Here is a 20,384-nt window from a genome sequence, read left to right on the forward strand (position 1 = left end):
TCCTATTCCATAAAATAAAAATAGTAATAGGCTACTTCCAACATACAGTGGTACCTCGGGTTAAGTACTTAATTCGTTCTGGAGGTCCGTTCTTAACCTGAAACTGTTCTTAACCTGAAGCACCACTTTAGCTAATGGGGCCTCCTGCTGCTGCCGCCACACAATTTCTGTTCTCATCCTGAAGCAAAGTTCTTAACCCGAGGTACTATTTCTGGGTTACCGGAGTCTGTAACTTGAAGCATATGTAACCTGAAGCATATGTAACCCGAGGTACCACTGTATATAAAAACATAATAAAACTACACAGGGCAGCCTTCAGATGTCTTCTAAAGGTTGTATAGTTATTTACAGTGCTTCTAGGAAAAAAAGGTGTCGGTATTGCGTACCCCCAGAAAAAAAGAGCACTGGTTACTTATCTCCTTGGCTCAGGGGTTACTTGACTGCATACCCTCTGATGAAAACAGAGACGTCTTACCATACCCTCCAACATTTCTCCAATGAGAATAGGGACGTCCTAAGGGAAAGCGAGACGTTCTGGGATCAAATCAGAAACTGAGACAGCTTCTGTAAATCCAGGACTGTCCCTGGAAAATAGGGACACTTGGACACACACACACACACACACACACACCCGCATGGCCCTGATGTTGTACTAACAACACGTAACTGATCAAATTAAAACAACTATCACTATGCCCACCTCTGCCTTCTGAGTTCCAACTCTGCACATGGGGCAAAGTACAGACAACGCTGGAGAGATGTATATTCAATACATTTTATATATTTTAAAAAAACAGCCAGAAATTGCAGAGGACTGGGAGAGTGCCAAGTGTGAAGGGTTTGTGGCACGTCTGCCTTAAATATTCGCACTGATTTTTAATGGCGTTCTTATCGCTTCTTCTCTTTCTCGCGCTGCGCTGCGTTACAGCTTGAATTCTGCGGAACTCAAACTGGGCTACAAGAAATGCAACGTAAGAAAAGGAGCAACGAAAACACAATTATAAAGCACACGGCGTCTAGCACAGCGCACTGAAATTGCTACAACAGGCAGAAATATCATTAAGCGTGTATACCAAGACCCTCGGCAGTTTTCAAGTTTGGGAGCGACTGCGCTAAGTCAAAGCTTGCAGCAGTAAATGGACAGGGAGAAGGGACACAGCTACATTCTCCCTTTCCGGAACCTGCACACCTGATGCAAACCAGGTCATACAGGTCAGAAAATGCCCCCCATATTATTTACAAACCTCTGCCCTTTTACTGGTAATAAGTAGCAAATATCTTCATCTGTTGAGACTGCTTTATTTTTATATGTGCAAGAAAGGGTTACAGAAATAAAAAAAGAGATGTGAACAGAAACTGCTGAAAATGACTTTTTGTCGACATTTTTGTTGCAACGCACGTGAAGGATTCCATATGATCAGCTCCCAACAGGGGACAAGAACGACCGAATCACAGAAGTCCGTTTTTAAAAGCCGAAGCTATCGCTTTCCCCACTCTGCTGTGATCTATACTGATCATCTGCTGTGTTTAACAGCAGCAATATAGGCTTTTTATTATCTAGAGAGCCCAAAATGGATGTCCTTTATTAGAATTAATTCAAACCTAACACTAATCACACTTTTCTCCCTTGAGGATGTCAGCAATATTTTTAAAGGCAAAACAAAAACAAAGCCAAAATAATAATAATTAAACCATTCCAACAAACAGCAGCAGCTACAAATTGGTGTTTAGCAGTCCAACTCCTTGGCACTCGATAATGTAGGCATCCTTGGGGGAAGCGTCCTCTTCTGATTTTGTCACAGTAAATTTAGCCTGCAATGAAAATAATTTTAAGTGTCATAAAGTGGGTTTATTAACGTATTCTTTAAAATGCACATGTGTAGCCACCTGTATATTGTTTGCATGACGTGCAAGAGCTTGCTTATTAAAATCAGGCTCTGAAAATAAAATACTATAATAATAATAATAACAATAATAGTACAAAACTGATAGTAAACAACGTTCAGTTTAAAACTTGAGGTGTTAAAAGCGTGAGTAAACTTGTCATACGAACAGACCTGAGAAGGCTTTGCTAGACCCCCACCTGAGGGAGACTATTCCATAACAGCAGCATAAACTACTGAAAATATCTACCGTATTTTTCGCTCTATAACACGCACCCGACCATAACACGCACGTAGTTTTTAGAGGGGGAAAACAAGAAAAAAAACATTCTAAATGAAACAGTGTATGTATGATTTTTGTGGTTCATGCTGTGGCCACAGACATGTAATCTGACGGTGAGTTTGGGGTAGCCCAATGCAAAAATCCTGAGGATCCACGTGGATCCATGTTTGTAACCACGTTTTTGCACCACTGCGGCCCCAGGCAACAGTGGGTGCGTGATTTTTTGGGTGCAGGCTGTAGCCATGGACATGCTATGTGATCTGATGGTGAATTTGGGGTGACACGGTGCAAAAATCCTGAGGATCCATGTGGATCTGTGCTTTATAACCACATTTTAAGTGGGGAGGGAAGTAAAAGCACTCAAGGGACAAGGAGCACGCGTGGGGTGGGTGGAGAAAGATGCTGCTAATAATGCAGAAGAGGGGTATAAGGGGAGAAGGCTTCTCTCCTCTCCCACTTTGCTCCTTTAAAGCAAGCAGGCTTTGCTTCTCTCACACCTCCCCGGCTTAGCGAGCTGAAAAACTTTGCTGCTATTTAGCGAGCTGAGTGGGGAGGAGGGACAGAGAGCCTGCTTGCTTTAAAGGAGCCAACCGGACAGGAGCCGGACAGGCTCCTCTCCTCTCCCGCTTTGCTCCTTTAAAGAAGCAGGCTCTCTGTCCCTCTCTCCTCCCCACTCAGCGGCTCTTCTCCCGCTTTGCTCTGTCAAAGCGGGCCACGGAGAAGGGAAGCATTTGCTCCGTAACACGCACAGGCATTTCCCCTTACTTTCTAGGAGGAAAAAAAATGTGTGTTATGGAGTGAAAATTACGATAACTAGAGAAAGCAAGTCTGTGAAGTGTGTACTCATCAACCGACATTAAAAAAAAACAACTATGTATCACTCACCTTTGTCAGCTGTTCTGCAAAATGTATAGCAGTTTTTGTATGGAGAGTAATTGGTCCAGTTTTCACTCTGGAGAGGCCATTTGCTAAAGCCATGAAAATGATTAGCTTGAGAAGAGAGAGGAAGAAAAAAAACCACATCATTATTAGTGATGCAACTCCCATGGCAGCTAAAGAAAGCCAGTTGAAGTAACACTCCTTGCCCACATAACTCACAATAAAATCCTATTCATGTCTTTGCAGAAGTCAGCAAAGGTAAAGGACCCCTGGACGGTTAAGTCCAGTCAAAGGCGACTATGGGGTTGCAGCACTCATCTCGCTTTAACGGTTAAGGGAGCTGGCGTTTGTCCACAGACAGCTTTCTGGGTCATGTGGCCAGCATGACTAAACTGCTTCTGGCACAACGGGACACCGTGACGGAAACCAGAGCGCACAGAGATGTCATTTACCTTCCTGCTGCAGTGCTACCTATTTATCTACTTGCACTGGTGTGCTTTCAAATTGCCAGGTTGGCAGGAGCTGGGACAGAGCAATGGGAGCTCACCCTGTTGCGGGGAGTCGAACCGCCAACCTTCTGATCAGCAAGCCCAAGAGGCTCGGTGGTTTGGACCACAGTGCCACCCGTGTCACAAGGGGACTTACTCCCAGGTAGGTGCCAGGGTGCAGCCCTTTCAAGACCACCGACAAGCCTGATATTCTGCCCTTCTCGTTTTGGGAGGTGCCTCCACCTGACCTTGTCAAACTCTTGTTTCCTTATATGCATAGCTGTCAATGTTTCCCTTTTTTTAAGGGAAATTCCCTTATTCCAAATAGGATTCCTCACAAGAAAAGGGAAAGGTTGACAGCTATGATTATATGAGGGAACCCCTGTGTCAAGGATAGGGAACCTGTGGCCTTGCAGATGTTACTGGACCACAACTCCCCTCTGCCCTGGCCATTGGTCAGACTAGCAGAGTCCAACGATGCAAGGAGGGCAAAAGGTTTGCCTTCCCAGCTCTACACAAAACGCTTACTTGGTCTTGCAGATAATCGTCCACTGCTCCCCCATGTCGAAGATTTCCAAGCAACATCTCGGCGGCTTCGATTCCAACTTTGTCAGCATTTTTACCTGTGTGAAGAAGAAGCACAGGTAGAACCTAACACACCTGTGCGGCGTGTGTGGCAAGCGTTTTGTGCTAGTGTGAGCTATGTGCAAAAAAAAAAAAAAGGTTAGCTACCGTAGCTCAAGAATGTGGCCTTTTAATGACTGTAATTATTACGTCGTAATTACGCAGAACATAGATAATATAAAATAAGACACCACCACGAAGCATGTCAGAGCGCCAGATTAGTTTCCATTAGAAGCTTTTTCCAAAAAAATAATAATTAAAAATCCTGTTTGCCCAAATCCTCACCTCTTTTACCAAGCGATGATCCAGCCAGCAAACAACCTGTGGAAGTCTCTGCAACAATTCTAAACAGAAGGGGGGAGGGTGAGATGTTGGAACAGTTATGCATAGAAAGCAGCCTTTGGAAAACTTTAAAGTGCAGATAAGTGAATTTCCGGATAGCGAGCGTGCGGAAACCTGCAATTTGAGCCCACTCACATTATTCCACTTCCGGTTCCAAAGGCCTCATTATCCGGTTCTCGAACAGCCTCAATGTTGACGTCAAGGTCTCGGATTTCCTTTCTGATGCACCTCATTGCTGCCGACGCCATGTCTTTTGCTAACTAACGTGACAAAGTCAAACAAAGAAAAACAACTGAAACCTCGACAGAAGAGCTTTCCACCATAGTCTGAAGTTCCTACGTAGAAAATGGCTTCTATCATACAAAACGGGCGATAAAATTCTCCTTACTCCTCGGCAGCTTGACGCACAGACACCTGGCTTGCTAAAGTGTCTCTTATACGCAAAGCATGTTACTGCTTGGGAAACGCTTGCCTATTAGACAATGTCTATACAATGTAGGTCAGGGGTAGCTAATGTAGTGCCTTCCCAAAATTTGTTTTTGGGACTCCTGTCATCTCCAACCATTGGGGCTGATGGGAGTTAGAGTCCTATAATGTCTGCAGGGCACCCCCACTGGCTGGCTATATCTGGATTAGGTTCCTCTGCATATTTAGAAAGAGGTGCTATTCCGATGTCACAAAAACGAGACCCTGGAAGATACATTATTCCAGGCCAGGCTGATTCACCAACATCAGCGCCCCCAGAGTCTCTGGCAGGGGTCTCGCTTATCACATGCTCCCCGTTCCTTCTTTGAATCAAAGGTGCCAGTGATAACTCCTGAGACACCCCCCATAAAAAACTATGGTCCTTCTCCTTCTGGTTCTATAACAAAATATGTGTGGGTACCTGCATACATATGCATTACAAATTCACTGATATGCTGGAAAGAAAGTAGCTACACGTTTTTTTTATTCACCAAGTGCAGCAGAACACATGCATTTTCCCATGAGGGTGCATTTAATTTTTCAACTGACAGATCACCAAAAGGAGGGGTGCTACAAAGTTATAATATTTTGACAGGATGTTTTGGTTAAATTAATACAATTTGCTTCTGCTTGGCAAGTAAAATGTGTGTCCAATTGCACAGAAATCATTAAAAATGATTGCCAAGTACAGTTGTACCTTGGATCCCGAACGCCTTGCGAGTCGAATGTTTTGGCTCCCGGACTCAGCAAACCCGGAAGTGAGTGTTCTGGTTTGCGAACGTTATTTGGAACCTGAACGTCCGATGCAGCTTCTGATTGGCTGCAGGAGCTTCTTGCAGCCAATAGGAAACCGCGCCTTGGTTTCTGAACATTTTGGAAGTCGAATGGGCTTCCGGTACGGATTCTGTGTGACTTCTGAGGTACCACTGTACTTGCAGTTAGTAATAAAACATAAGATTGATATATAATCTATTTAGTATTAACTGACATTTCCAGAAGGTAACATTAAAATGCCTTGGTTTTCCAAAAGCAGTTAATGAGCTGGACTTACCAAGCTGAGAGTTGTCCAATCACAAAAAAATAAAGAGCAGATTTGAACGCCTCACACCCAAAAACTTTGTGACCCCCTCACTGAAAGAAATTTGCAAACATTTGAGTTTTCCCCCCTAAAATGACACGCCCTAAAAATATGAGGACAGGCTCACTTTGACTGGCAGAGCTCCAGCTACGAAGGCTCTTCCGTGTATCTTGGTCACGGTGCCGCGGTCGGTTAAGTCGACTGGGCTCAACTGTTTTACAGGGGACATCCGTATGATCACTTCGCCACCCCCCTTGGGGTAGTAGCCCCTGTCAAGAAACAGCAGGTTATGGGCCAGGTAATGTTCCTGTCATGGCAACGAAGAAACCAGTCAAATAAAAACGAGAGTTTATGGCTGGCTTATTTAAGCACAGTTCAAGGTTCAAACGCAATGTCAAACTGCAGTTATTTAAAAGCTTCAAATCTCCTCCTCACAGTCACAAAAGGAACAGCCTGAGACTTACCTTCTTTTTATATCACAGTCCAGGGTCAAACTGAACTTCTCAACCATTGGTTTGAAGACCTGGAAAGTAAATACATTTGCTGAAAAACACAGATATATACATATTTTAGTGAGCAAAATATTCCTTCTTATCACCCTGTCAGAGTGTTAAAAGAATGTTGTTTTTGACTTGTGTGCTGCCAAAGCACACACGTCAGTCATTGCTATGGGAGGTTGTTTTGTGCATATATAATACACAGATACAGTGCTATTTTTCTGGAAAAAAGGGGCTGAAACTCACCATGAACACATCCCTTGTTCTCTTAGAATGGCAATGGTGCCCAACTGAGAAGTACCGGAACTGAGTTCCAGCAAGTTCTGGCTGAAAAAAAGGTCTGCATATATAGCGATAGAAAGACAGCTAGCTAGAAATGTCGACTAGTTAATTTGCATGAATTCTTTTAATGGCATGATGTATTTATGTTTTTAAACGTTTACTTGGAAACCTTTGGGTAACAAGCAACAAGTTAAACAAACAAAATTGCTTAGTAAGGTAGTGGCTTAATTCAATCTTATTAATATTTTATTACTTATTATGATTTATAACAAATTATTATCATGAGATCTCAGGGCAGTTCGCAGAATAAAAAACAGGGTAAAAACAAGTCTTGGACTCTCACAATCCCTCTTCCCCTTCAATTGCACACGGCAGCAGTGTTGGGGAAGTAGATTAAAAGCAGCCGCTTCTAATTTGTCTGAATGCAGAAAATGCTGATTTGTACAAATCATTGTTCATTTGCAAACTATTACCTGAAACCACAGTTTGATTGTGGCTTGCGGGCAAAATAAAGTTTTTGCAAATCTGTTTCCTGCAATCAGGCAAAGCAAGCTATGGCTTGCTGCACACTAGGAGAAGACTTGCACATGACAGGGAAATCATAATGAAAAATCATGGTTTGACATTGTGTCTGAACTGAGTCAATGGGCAGTGCTGACTTTTAGTTTCCACAAATCCTGGTTTGCCACTACATATATCTTGGTTTAAAACAAACTCTAGTAAAGTTAAATAATCCATGGTTTGAAGTTGCATTCTTCTGAAGCATGCCTTTCAAGGAAATGAACTGCAAAGAAAATTATGAAGGAACCACAATTCTGAAGTCAGGCGTAATGTGCTACTTATACAATCCCATCTATTTCAACCAATAAGAAGTTATAGCACCTGAATGAATGGTTTCAAGAAGTGACCAGGCTGGTAGACAAGCATTCACATAGTCACCTGTGACAAGTGAGAATTATTTCCAAGTGATCAGACAAAGACGCGTTTATTATAGTTAAAGGAAATAAATCTGCCTATATAAAAGAAATAATCTGCCTTTATATGGGACTGTCTGACATCTAGGTTTGTCATTGCTCTGACAAACCTAGCAATTGTTGTAATTGCAGAGTCCTGTGCACAACGGAATGATGAGCAGTACGTGCCACATGCTTAATGTTGCTTTATTTTCAGTTCAATGTTGAGAAATTACAAACATGCATCTTGCCTCTGCGGGAGCAGAGAAGCAACCGTCCTTCTCCTCGGAATGAAGAACACCGAGAGAAAGTGAAAAACAGGAAACCAGTGTACGTCACATCCAGCTTCCCATTCCCGTGGGAAAACCCAACAGTACTCTGACTGTGGAATGTAAACATTGTCTTGTGACAAGCACTTCGCTGCACAGTGAAGAGAGCAGAAACCAACATCCTCCCCCTTTCTGTGAACATCACTGGGCAGCGTGTTCGTACAATATCAGTACAAACCCAACTTCTGTACATAGGTACAGTGTTGATCCCTTGATACAATCTTGGACAATACATCAGCAGGAATTTCATTACCTGGCATATAGGACACCGTTACGAGTCCCTTCTGAATATGTTCCCTAGCATGTTGCACCTTCAATTGCAAGTGTTTCGTGCTTTGCTTACAACCTTCTGAATTCAGCAAAGCCAAACATGCTTTGTTGTCCTGGTAAACCTGGATTGGACATTTGACAGGAATTTTCATGTCTTTGCACAATTGTAACAACCATTCACAATCCTTAAGTGAATAAGACAGTGCATTCAATTCAGCTTCACAAGTACTTAAGCTAATTGTTGTTTGCTTCTTACATGACCAATCAAATAGACCCTGATTGTACATGTAGCAAACTCCAGACGTACTTTTCCTGTCTGTAGTGTCACTTCCAAAACTTGCATCTGCAAAAATCTCAAGACCACCAGACTTCTGATTGTTAAATCTCAGTCTGTAATGCATAGTGCCTTTCAAATAGCGTGCTATGCGTTTCAGAGCTTTCCAATCCTTAACAGTAGGATTGTTAACTTGTCTGCTTAGCAAATTACAGCTAACAGCAATGTCAGGTCTTGAACATCTGGCAATGAAGTTTAGCTTGCCTAGCACACTTCTGTACAGTGTAGTATCAGAAAATGCTTCTTCAGTGTCATCTACCTGATAACCTGTTGTCATCGGTGTGTCTACAGGGTTAGCATCCATCAGGTTCAGTTTGTTTAACACATCAGCAATTTTCCGTGACTGGTGTACTAGAATGTTACCACTTTGATCTCTTTCTATTTCCAGAGATAGGTAGTTGTTTACCTCACCAAGATCTTTCATGTCAAAGTGCTCTTTCAGTTGAGCTAGGGCGTTATTGTACATTGTGACATCTTTCCAAAAGAATAAAATATCATCAACATAAAACAAACAATACAGCTTCTTTTGCCCCTCCTCTTTGACAAACACACATGGATCAGCTTTCCCTTGCTGAAAACCTAGAGAAAACAATGCTTCAGTGAGTTTTGTGTGCCAACACCGTGCACTTTGTTTGAGACCATAAAGGGACTTCTTCAGAGCACAAACAAATCCCTGTTTTACCTGTACGCCATCAGGTGGAAGCATATAAAGTGATTCACCTAGAGATCCGTACAAAAATGCTGTATTCACATCGTGGTGACTAATGTGTAGATTCTCCTCTGCAGCTAGCTTGAGCATAAGCCTAATGCTCTCATATCTCACGGTGGGTGAGTAGGTCTCGTGATAGTCTTCACCTGGTACCTGTGCAAAACCTCTGGCTACCAATCTGGCTTTGTGTCTGACTATCTTGCCATTTTGATCAGTCTTCGCTTTGAAGACCCATTTGCTTCCAAGCAGTTTCATTCCTGGAACTACTGGAACTAGCTCCCAAGTTTTGTTCCTTTCTAAGGAATCAAGCTCAGCCTTCATGGCATTTAACCATGGCTCAGCTTCCTTAGAATCCAAATCCTGGATTTCTTGGAAACTTGAAGGTTCAAATACCTTCTTGGAGCTTTTAACAGCTGCTACTGCTGTCTTAGCATATTCATCAGCAAATCTCTTTGGAGGTCTGCCTTTTGTGGCTCTTTGTGACCTGCGAATTAGCCTTTGGTCTTCAACACTTTCCTCTTCCTTCTTAGGAGAAAAGTGGCCTATTGTGAACAATGGTTCTTCCAATTCTTGATCAGAGCTTTCAGAGGGTCGCATAGAGGCTTTCGCACTCTTGAAATCCTCTGAATTATCCGATTCAGTTTCAGACTCAGAATCAGAACCTTCATCAGTGGGTGTGGGTTGTTGTGGCTGCTTATCCTCAGTTTCATCACTGTCATCAGGATAACATTGGAAAATTCCCACATTCTCCCCCCACTTGGCATTGTACTCAACACTTCTTGTGAGTTTAATTGTCTTAGAGTCAGTCATCATTATTCTGTAAGAACCTTTCTGATAACCTAGAAAGATACCATGCAATCCACGCTTGTCTAATTTGGAGCTTTGTGGTGAGTGAACCCACATATCAGAACCAAAAATTTTCATGTGTTTGATGTATGGTTTCTTGCCAAACATCTTCTCATAGGGGGTACAACCAATCGCTGAAGATAACCTGCGATTGTAACTGTAAACAAAACATGAGAGAGATTCGGCCCAATAACTCTCTGGAAGATTGGCATCATGCAGCAAGGTTTTTAACCCTTGAAGCAATGTCTGATTTGCCCTTTCGCAAAGTCCATTCTGCCATGGCAAGCGAGGACTGGACAAATCGTGTTGAATTCCTTTCTCAGTCAGAAAAGCTTCAAACTGCTGAGAAGTGAATTCTCCCCCGCGATCAGTGAAAAGAGTCTTTATCTTTTTACCATGCACATTTTCCAACCAAGGACAGAATTCCTTGAACCTTGGAAAAGCCTCTGATTTCTGCTTGAGATTGTACACATAAATATACCTGGAAAATGCATCAATGAGAACCATGAAGTACCTATTGCCACCCAAAGAGGGCGATAGTGGACCAACTAAATCAGCATGAACAACCTGGTATGGTTCTGTAGCTTGCCTACTAGACACCTTACCTTTCGCAGCCATTTTCACCTTGTTTGCTGCACATGCCTTGCACTTCATGTGGTACCTGCAGGGTTTAATAGTCATACCTTCAACCAAGGCAGGCATTTTAGAAACCGCCTCAAAATGCAAATGACCAAATTTTCGGTGAAAATCATGAATACATCCTGCATGCAAACTTTTGTTAGAACCTGCAATGCAACAAGTCTCATTCTGCACAACATCATCATAATACAAAACAAACAAACGATCAACATTTTCAGCATGCAATACATAATCGTCTTTCTTTGTGATGGTGCATTTCTTGTTCTTGAAGGAAACGTCAATGTTTCGTTCATTCAGCTGCATCACACTGAGAAGATTGTGTGTGGCATCCGGAACGTACAGTACATCCTGTATCGATAAGTCCAAACTGTGAAGAACAACAGTTCCGTAGCCTTGACTGGGGATCGTGTGGTCATCCGCCTGGTGAATCACACCTTCCTGCGGTGTAAAAGACACGAACAGTCTCTTATCGTTGCACATGTGGTGGGTAGCTGCTGAATCAACAACGAAGAAAGATCTAGACGTCTTCTGGACCTTTGCAACCTTTGGAGTGAAGCGTGAGACCATCGCCTTGTGCTGCGTTGTCCTGGAGACCGGACCTTTGCCTTTGCTTTGGCCTTTTCCACGCGATGAGCTTCCGCTGCGCTGCTCTGTCTTGGCCCTGGGATATCTGCATTCCCTCTTCATATGGCCTAGACGTCCACACGAGTAGCATTTCACTGCCTTCAAAGCTTTGGCGCCCTCTGGTGGTTCCAGTGCACTCTGGGATGACGTCTGTGAAGACTCCCCCATACCCATGCAGCTAGCACCCCGGCGATCTGCTTCATTCTGGATCACGGCAGTAACATAGGCTACTGTGAGCTGAGCAGTTGGCTGAACAGCAATCTGAGTGGCAACGGACTCCCAACTTGGACCCAAAGAATGTAGTATCATAAAGGAATACACAGCCTCTGGAAAGTTGAGTCCTCTCTGTTGCAACTCGTGTCTCAGATTCTGCATCTCCATCAGATGTGTACGCACATCTCCACCTTCAGCAAGAGCCATACCATGCAGCTTGGCATAGTAGTACATTGAGGAACCAGCCTCTGTCCTCAAGTGAGACTCTCTTAAAGTGTTCCAAATTTCTCTGGCTGTGGTCTTTCCACGCAACAGACAGAGCTCTTCTGGGGATACTATCAATGTAAGAGTTCCCCTTGCTTTGGAATCCTTAGTAGCCCATTCATCTGTAATTGGAGCAGGGGGGTTGTCTGTAATAACATTAAACAGACCCTCTTTCCGCAGAATTGCCTCTGCATACTGCACCCAGTTCGTATAATTCTTCTTATTGAGCTTAGGAATCCCAAAAACATCAGCCAGCTTTGCATTAGCCATCATTGCTGCTTTAATCAAGCTGCGTCACAGTACAGCAGCTACATCCAAAAGCACTTTCGCTTTCCCAGCCTCCAAGCCTGTGAGCTTGTGTCTTATAGCCTTTGCCTGTTTCGCGGCAAAACGGCTTTAAAAGTTCAAAGTCCAGCCATAAAGTCATAAACTAGTAGCTGGCAGGCTGCCCGGAGCATGAGCACATACCTTCTCATCAATCAAACTCGACGCGCAGAGCAGATAACGCCGATCCGTTTCTCTGTTCCTCTGCCGGCATTCCGACTCAACTGCTGGAGTCTCCATCCTTCAGTTTGATTGCGTCTTTCTGGGCCCGGAACCAAAAATGTTGTAATTGCAGAGTCCTGTGCACAACGGAATGATGAGCAGTACGTGCCACATGCTTAATGTTGCTTTATTTTCAGTTCAATGTTGAGAAATTACAAACATGCATCTTGCCTCTGCGGGAGCAGAGAAGCAACCGTCCTTCTCCTCGGAATGAAGAACACCGAGAGAAAGTAAAAAACAGGAAACCAGTGTACGTCACATCCAGCTTCCCATTCCCGTGGGAAAACCCAACAGTACTCTGACTGTGGAATGTAAACATTGTCTTGTGACAAGCACTTCGCTGCACAGTGAAGAGAGCAGAAACCAACAGCAATGACAAACCTAGACAGCATCTTAAAAAGTAGAGACATCACCTTGCCAACAAAGGTCCGTATAGTAAAAGCTATGGTTTTCCCAGTAGTGATGTATGGAATTGAGAGCTGGACCATAAAGAAGGCTGATCGCCAAAGAATTGATGCTTTTGAATTCTGGTGCTGGAGGAGACTCTTGAGAGTCCCATGGACTGCAAGAAGATCAAACCTATCCATTCTGAAGGAAATCAGCCCTGAGTGCTCACTGGAAGGACAGATCCTGAAGCTGAGGCTTCAATACTTTGGCCACCTCATGAGAAGAGAAGATTCCCTGGAAAAGACCCTGATGTTGGGAAAGATGGAGGGCACAAGGAGACGGGGACGACAGAGGACGAGATGGTTGGACAGTGTTCTCAAAGCTAGCAGCATGAGTTTGACCAAACTGCGGGAGGCAGTGGAAGACAGGAGTGCCTGGTGTGCTCTGGTCCATGGGGTCACGAAGAGTCGGACACGACTAAACAACAACAACAAATCTGACATCTGCCTGACAAAGGACTACTCAGAGCCATACCATCGTAGCTGCAGCATCAGACCATTCAAGTAGTCTGGTCAGGGAAGCTACCAAAAACAAATTTATTCTTTCCTCTTTCCTGCCAACAGCATGCCACAACGCCAAAGCAGGTGGATGTGGAAAACTGAGAACTAGTAACTTTTTGTGGCTTTATCTCCACTTTCTGGAATTTAGGTCCACTTAACCATTTGGTGGCAATGTATTTCGGATGTAGCTTTCTTGTGTAACGTTGTTGCCAAAGTCTAATGAAGCAAAGGACTGACGTGGGCTGCAAAGATGGAAGGGTCAACTTACCATCACCGTATAGTCAATCTGGGGAGCCATCTCTGCATTGGTGCCACCTTTCAAACGGAGCTCCGATGGAGAGGCTGCAAAGAGCACACAGGGCATTGCAACTTGCATCAGCAGGCAGACACTCCTGCAACGGGAATGAGACAGAGACAGAATGTGTTCTTTATTATGGAGGGACTGGAGCCAATGGGGATTCCCAAACTCCCAGATACAATTTTCTATCTGTGGGAATGTTGTGGATAGTAGGAGAGGATATAGAAGAGGAGGGCCATCTGGCGGTTCCCTCATTGCGAGAAGCAAAGCTACAGGGGACCAGGCAGAGGGCCTTCTCAGTAGTGGCGCCTGCCCTGTGGAACGCCCTCCCATCAGATGACAAGGAAATAAACAACTACCTGACATTTGGAAGACATCTAAATGTTCAGGGAAGTTTTTCATGTGTGAAATTTTAATGTATTTTTAATCTTTGTTGGAAGCCGCCCAGAGTGGCTGGGGAAACCCAGCCAGATAGGCGGGGTACAAATAATAAATTTTATTTATTTGTTTATTTATTATTATTATTATTATTATTATTATTATTATTATTATTATTATTAAATATTATCCTTCCTTCACACATGCTAGTGAGTCAAGTAGCAGAGTGCATTCCCCTTATACCAGGGGTGTCCAAACTTTTTTCAATGAGGGCTAGATTTGATGAAATGAACATGCATGAGGGCCGACCATAGTTGTTGACCTTTATTTTAGGATTGAAGTTGTTGACCTTCTTTTAGGATTTTACCCCAGGAAATTAACTGCCGCAGGGGCCAGATTAAACCGATCGGCAGACCAGATTAGGCCCCCGGGCCACACTTTGAACATGCCTGCCTTATACAGCAGGAAGCTGGTTTGCAGATTCGTTTGAATCTCTTCAGCTAAGCAATCCAGTCTGGCATGCCCAGATTGGATTTATTCCTGGTAAGTCCCCTTTGATCCCTCTCAAAAGAATAAAGACACAACAGTCAAGGCAAATGGGTAAAAGAGGAAGATGGCTGTGTGACTGGACCTGCTGTGGGGTCTGCAAGGGTCACGGCCACCTACCTGGTCACAATTAGGGGGAGGATGCTCCAGACCAGGTGTAACAGGAAGTTATACTGGCTGGAGTAACATCCCCCTGTCTGTGTCCACTCTAGGGAAACAAGAAATGTTGTACTTGACTGATCCAATGGATTACATCTCACACTATCTACCAGTGACAGAGAGGAACCTTAGAAAAGGGTTATACTTTAAAACACACAAACCGCCAAGCTCACAGAAAATCTGTGACCCAGTTAACAAAGCTTCAAAAAGCCAGTCCCAGTGTTCAGAGTTTGCGAAGAAAAGCTATAAATATTACTATTAATTATGACTCCAGTGCACTCCTGTTGATGTTTTTTAAATCCATGAATACGTGCCACCCAAGATCCAGAGCTATCTTGAAGTTTCTGGTGAAACACTGCATTTTGATGCAGTTTTCCCCAAGACAGCTTCAATCTAACTCAAACATGGCATCCCTTTCCACGAATTTCATTTGCCACCAGTTTCACATCTGCTTTACTAATAAAGATTGTGCAAGGAGGCAACTTGGCAAAGTATAAAAACCAAGGTGCATGTGGCAGAGAGCCCCAGGTATGGTACATGTGAGTACATTTCATTTTCCTTCTGGATTTCCAGGAGGCAGAGAAACCAACTGGACAATTACTGTATTTTTCGCTCTATAAGACGCACCAGACCATAAGACGCACCTAGTTTTTGGAGGAGGAAAACAAGAAAAAATATATTCTGAATCCCAGAAGCCAAAACAGCAAGAGGGATCTGGCTTCTGGGATAGCCTCTTGCTGTTCTGGCTTCTGGGATAGCCGCGCACAGCCTCTCCCGGGCAGCGGGAAGGCTCCCCCAAGAGCCGTGTTTTCTTTAAAGAGCGCGCAGAGCGTGTGTGCGGCTCTTGGGGGCTTTTCCCCGAGGAGGGAGAAGGGCAGCCACACACGCTCCACGTGGCTCTTTAAAGGGAGCGCTGAGCAGAGCCTCCCGCCTGCATTTGCTCCATAAGATGCACACACATTTCCCCTTACTTTTTAGGAGGGGAAAAGTGCGTCTTATAGAGCGAAAAATACGGTATGTCCGGCAAAGACATCACCACCTGAGGGTGTGGACCCACAGCAGGTAACGTCTATACACAGCAACTTGTGTGTGCAAGGAAAGGCAAATTCAACCTGAAAGGCAGCAAGAAAAAACACGAGCCATCGGCATTTTAAGCCGGCAAGGTGTCTTGTCAATACTGGATCCATTTTCTTTCATTCTGTTATGTAAAATTTCTCTTGAACACGGAATAACAATTGCTACATCAGCACGCAAAGGAGTCGCAGAGATATACCCCGCTGTTTTGGTATCCGCGACGTGGGTTCCACCCTGGATCTTCCCTGGCATGAAAGTGACTTCGGTCGATCCGATTTCTCCATCTTCCATCTGCCCGTTGCAAAGGTCGCGAACCATTTTCAATCCTGACAGGTGCTGAGGCCTTCAAGTCAAGAGGACTGAGTTAGAACAGAAGCAAAGCCTGCGTATGCACTCATGTAGCAAAGAATGCTAGATTTTTGCATGCCCGGTGCAAACTTCTCAGTACACCAGAGGTGCAAACAGTAACTTGCCTGCAAGCTCAGGGTGAGCAGCCATTGTCCCTGGCCAATAAAGTTAGTGGTCATAGCAGCAACCATCTTCCAGGGAAAGAGGAAACCAGTGCTATCACAGCTGCAGAATTCCCTGGGAATAGGGATTGAATGCTACCCAGCAAGAACAACAAAAGATTCCTACACATAGAAAATGAGCGTGTCGGGGAGAATCTTGCCCTAGAACAGGACTGGAGACTCTGTGGGCTTCCAAACTGTGGATTCCAATCAACCATCAGCGCAGCTAAAGGTCAGGGCGGATGTGAGTTGTAGTCTAGCAATAAATAAAATAAATAGCTGAAGAGTGCCAGGAGCAATGGATCCAAACTACAAGAAAGAAGATTCCACCTAAACATTAGGAAGAACTTCCTGACAGTAAGAGCTGTTTGACAGTGGAATTTGCTGCCAAGGAGTGTGGTGGAGTCTCCTTCTTTGGAGGTCTTTAAGCAGAGGCTTGACAACCATATGTCAGGAGTGCTCTGATGGTGTTTCCTGCTTGGCAGGGGGTTGGACTCGATGGCCCTTGTGGTCTCTTCCAACTCTATGATTCTATGATTCTATTCTATGAAATGTCTGGAAACCAACTCTTATCTCCCCAAGTGTTATCTATTATTATTTGAATTTATATACAGTACCGTCCTACACCCATAGGCCTCAGGGCAGTCCACAGGATAAAATCAGAACACAAAACCACGAAGCACACAATCAAACAAAAACAACCACAACCCTCCCCCCAAACACATTTTAAAATGGCAGAGGATGTACGTTAAAAACAGTTAAATCACTTTTTAAAATGATTGAAAAGGACATAAAAAAAATTTAAAATCAATTTAACAGAAAAAGCAGTACTCTCTGCAGGGCAGCAACACCAGTCCTTATGAAGCCTGTCAGGCCCCACACTGGCTCAGGTAGATAGAGGCAGGAGCAGGACCCTCAGGCTCTCAGCAGGGTGGTCCTTGATGATTGTCTACCCCGACTTGGTTTGCTATGCAAAACGGATGCGCATTCAGTCCCGCTGATATTCCCAACCTGCAGTCTGAAGCGATAATGTCCAGATGCAGAGCATCATGGGGTGAGGTGATTGACAGGTGGGCTGTCCTATCAAAGCTGGCCTGCCAGGTTGGGGGCAACGAGGTTCCCCAATGCCTCTCCTAAAGCAAACCGCTTTGACAACTGTTCTCCTAGACCTACCTAAGGCCAGGCTGACTCCTGCCGGCTCGGATATTTTTCACATGTAAGGGCGTACCACAGAGGCAGCTCAGAGCTGTGGTCACACGCAGGATCTGGCCACCCTGAAAAGAAAAGAGAGGATCAATACTTGCCACAGATAGAAGCAACGGTCATACAAGTACAGCCTTGTCACTGTTTCCAGGCAGACTGCTCCTCTTTCCAGAAATTAAGTACTGTCCTGCTATTGCAGTTACCCAGTCTATTTGTATGCATGCGGACACAAGTCCCACTGGGTACCCGGGTGGGTAGGCAGAGGTCTTCGGGGAAAGGCCGTAGAATAACAGAATTGTAGAGTCAGAAGGGCTCCCCAGGGTCATCTAGTCCAACCCCCTGCAAGGCAGGAATCTCAACATGTGGTCCCCCATCCAATTTGAAACCATACTGTCTAGCTTTGCAAGTGTGCTAGCAGGTTCATTGCTGCGTAAGTCAGTGGCAGAGGACGTGCTTTTTATGCAAACAACCGCATGCTCAGTTACTGGGGTCTCAGGGAAGGCCTAGAACAGACCCATGCCTGAAACCCTGAAGCGCTACTGCCAGTCTGTGCCAACACTTCAGAGCTACATGGCCAATGGTCTGGCTTCTTATAAGGCAGCCACCTATATTCCTTTGACTGCAGCTTGCTTTTAAAGCGCTTTCTGATTTTTGTCATAAATGTGACTTGCAGCAGCACACCTGCAAGGTGGGCTACTAACCAGGGGCGGACTTTGGCAATACGGCACCCTGAGCAAGGAGAAAATTTGGCAGTATTCTCCTGATCTGGAGAGCAGGACTCGAACCAGCGACTTCAAGTTACAAGAAAGGAGACTAAGCATCAGGAAAAGCTCTTTTGAGGGGAAGAAGCTGTTCTACAGTGGAAGGGGAGGTGGTGGGCCAGGGGTCAGCAAACTTTTTCAGCAGGGGGCCAGTCCACTGTCCCTCAGACCTTGTGGGGGGGCTGAACTATATTTTTTGGGGGGCGAATGAACGAATTCCTATGCTACACAAATAACCCAGAGATGCATTTTAAATAAAAGCACACATTCTACTCATGTAAAAACACCAGGCAGGCCCCACAAATAACCCAGAGATGCATTAAATAAAAGGACACATTCTACTCATGTAAAAACACACTGATTCCTGGACCGTCCGCAGGCTGGATTTAGAAGGCGATTGGGCAAGATCCCGCCCCCGGGCCTTAGTTTGCCTACCCATGTGGTGGGCTCTCCTTCCCTGGATGTATTTTTAGCAGAGATTGGGTGGCCATCTGTCATGGCTGCTTTCGCTGAGATTCCTGCATTGCAGAGGGTGGACTAGATGACTCTAGGGACCCCTTCCAACTCTACTGTTCTATTCAGAAGCAAGCCCCACCGAGCGGGACTGCAGCTACTCTAATTAACCTGGGTGGGGTAAGGAGAAAGGTAAACACAAGCAGTTTGGGGAAAGCAAGCAAGGGGTTATGCGGCTCCACGGCAGGGGATCGAAGGGGAGATGCTCCCCCCCCCCAATATCCAAGAATGCAACTCCGATCTACCTGGAGGCCGGGCCGCCCCCCCCAAAAAAAAAACCCCATTCATTCAGGTCCATGGCGGCTATGAACCCCGAGAAAGGCAACCGGCCCCGCGCGTAATGCCCAGCTCACCCCTTCCATGATGCCGCCGTCGATCTCCACCGGCTGTGGATCGCCCATGATCGGAAGCCACCGTCGAGGATCCGAGCCCCGCAGCCTGCGGACCTGAGCGAGAAGGAGACGCCGGCACCCCCGCCCTTTGCTCCAGGCCGCCGCCAGCGAGGAAGGGAAGCCGCAGACTCGGCTGAAGCACCGCCTCCGCCGGACTCCGGTTGGAGGCGCGCGGAGCAGGCGCACAGGGAAAACCAGCGCAGCCGCCCTTTCCTCGGAGCTGCGGATCTGCAGCGCCGCTTGCGAAGCTCGTAGATCTCTCTCGCGCGCGCGTTTCCCACCCTGGTGGGATTTGGCTTCTCTTATCTACCAACAGGCCTTTTGCTTTTATTGAAACCGAAAATGCATTTCATTTATAAATTTCATGTAATTTCAGTTATGTGCCATAAAATTCTAGATGCCGCTTGTGAACAAATATTTTTTAAAGAAAAAGAAAAGGAAAGATCAAGAACAATTTGCAACCAGTGCGTGCAAAAGGTTAAAATGCTAGAACAAATACCGCAGCGTAGTCTTTCCTGAGTGTGCTTCGAATTGCTTTTATTCGGTTTGAGCAGCAATAGGATCCGGCCGACCCCACTCTTGATGCAAGAAAGTAAGGCGACCACCTTGGGTGGAACAATCCACAGGGGCAGCAGATCCCGATGCAGATCTTTGTTCCCCGATGTAGATCTTGATTCACCCCTTGTTCCCATGGCAGGGAGCGGTTCGCCTCGAGTGCCAAAATGTCTTGGGCCAGCCCTGAACAGGGTAGACGGCAGTGCAGAAACATTGTTCCTTACTTGCATTGCAGGATCAGATGATCTGTGTGGTTCCTTCCAACTCTACAATTCTGTGATTCTACTTTAGATCCCGCTTTTTCTCCAAGGAGGTCCTTTCTCCACAAAAACCCTGTGAGGTAGGTTAAACTGAGACATACATATGTGTATTTGCATATGAGCAAGGTAGGGGGTGTGTGTGTACATATATAAAACCTGCATTCCTGTACCCGTGAAAATCTACGAAAGCAAATATATATATATATATATACACACACACACATACACCTTGCTCATATGC

General features: G+C 45.0%; 1 protein-coding gene across 2 annotated transcripts; it reads right to left on the reverse strand.

Moving 5' to 3' along the window:
• Nucleotides 1-761: 761 nt before the first annotated feature.
• RTCA (RNA 3'-terminal phosphate cyclase) lies at nt 762-19,474 on the reverse strand. 2 transcript variants are annotated; one of them, XR_014221028.1, is made up of 12 exons: nt 19,290-19,474; nt 17,633-17,733; nt 16,150-16,293; nt 13,764-13,887; nt 6,507-6,565; nt 6,170-6,311; nt 4,635-4,759; nt 4,443-4,501; nt 4,062-4,156; nt 3,052-3,156; nt 1,396-1,812; nt 762-1,359 (listed from the first exon to the last, which is right to left on the reverse strand). XR_014221028.1 is itself a non-coding variant. In XM_082227970.1 (11 exons), exons 1-11 carry the CDS (start codon nt 19,335-19,337, stop codon nt 1,714-1,716), a joined length of 1,101 nt encoding a protein of 366 aa, XP_082084096.1. In that variant the 5' UTR covers nt 19,338-19,474; the 3' UTR covers nt 762-1,713. The 2 variants fall into 2 exon arrangements, 1 of the variants encoding a protein (XP_082084096.1); XM_082227970.1 differs by having other exon boundaries at nt 762-1,812.
• Nucleotides 19,475-20,384: the final 910 nt, after the last annotated feature.

Source organism: Podarcis vaucheri (genome assembly GCF_965113315.1).
Source record: "Podarcis vaucheri genome assembly, chromosome: 6".
NCBI classification, from domain to species: Eukaryota; Metazoa; Chordata; class Lepidosauria; order Squamata; family Lacertidae; genus Podarcis; species Podarcis vaucheri.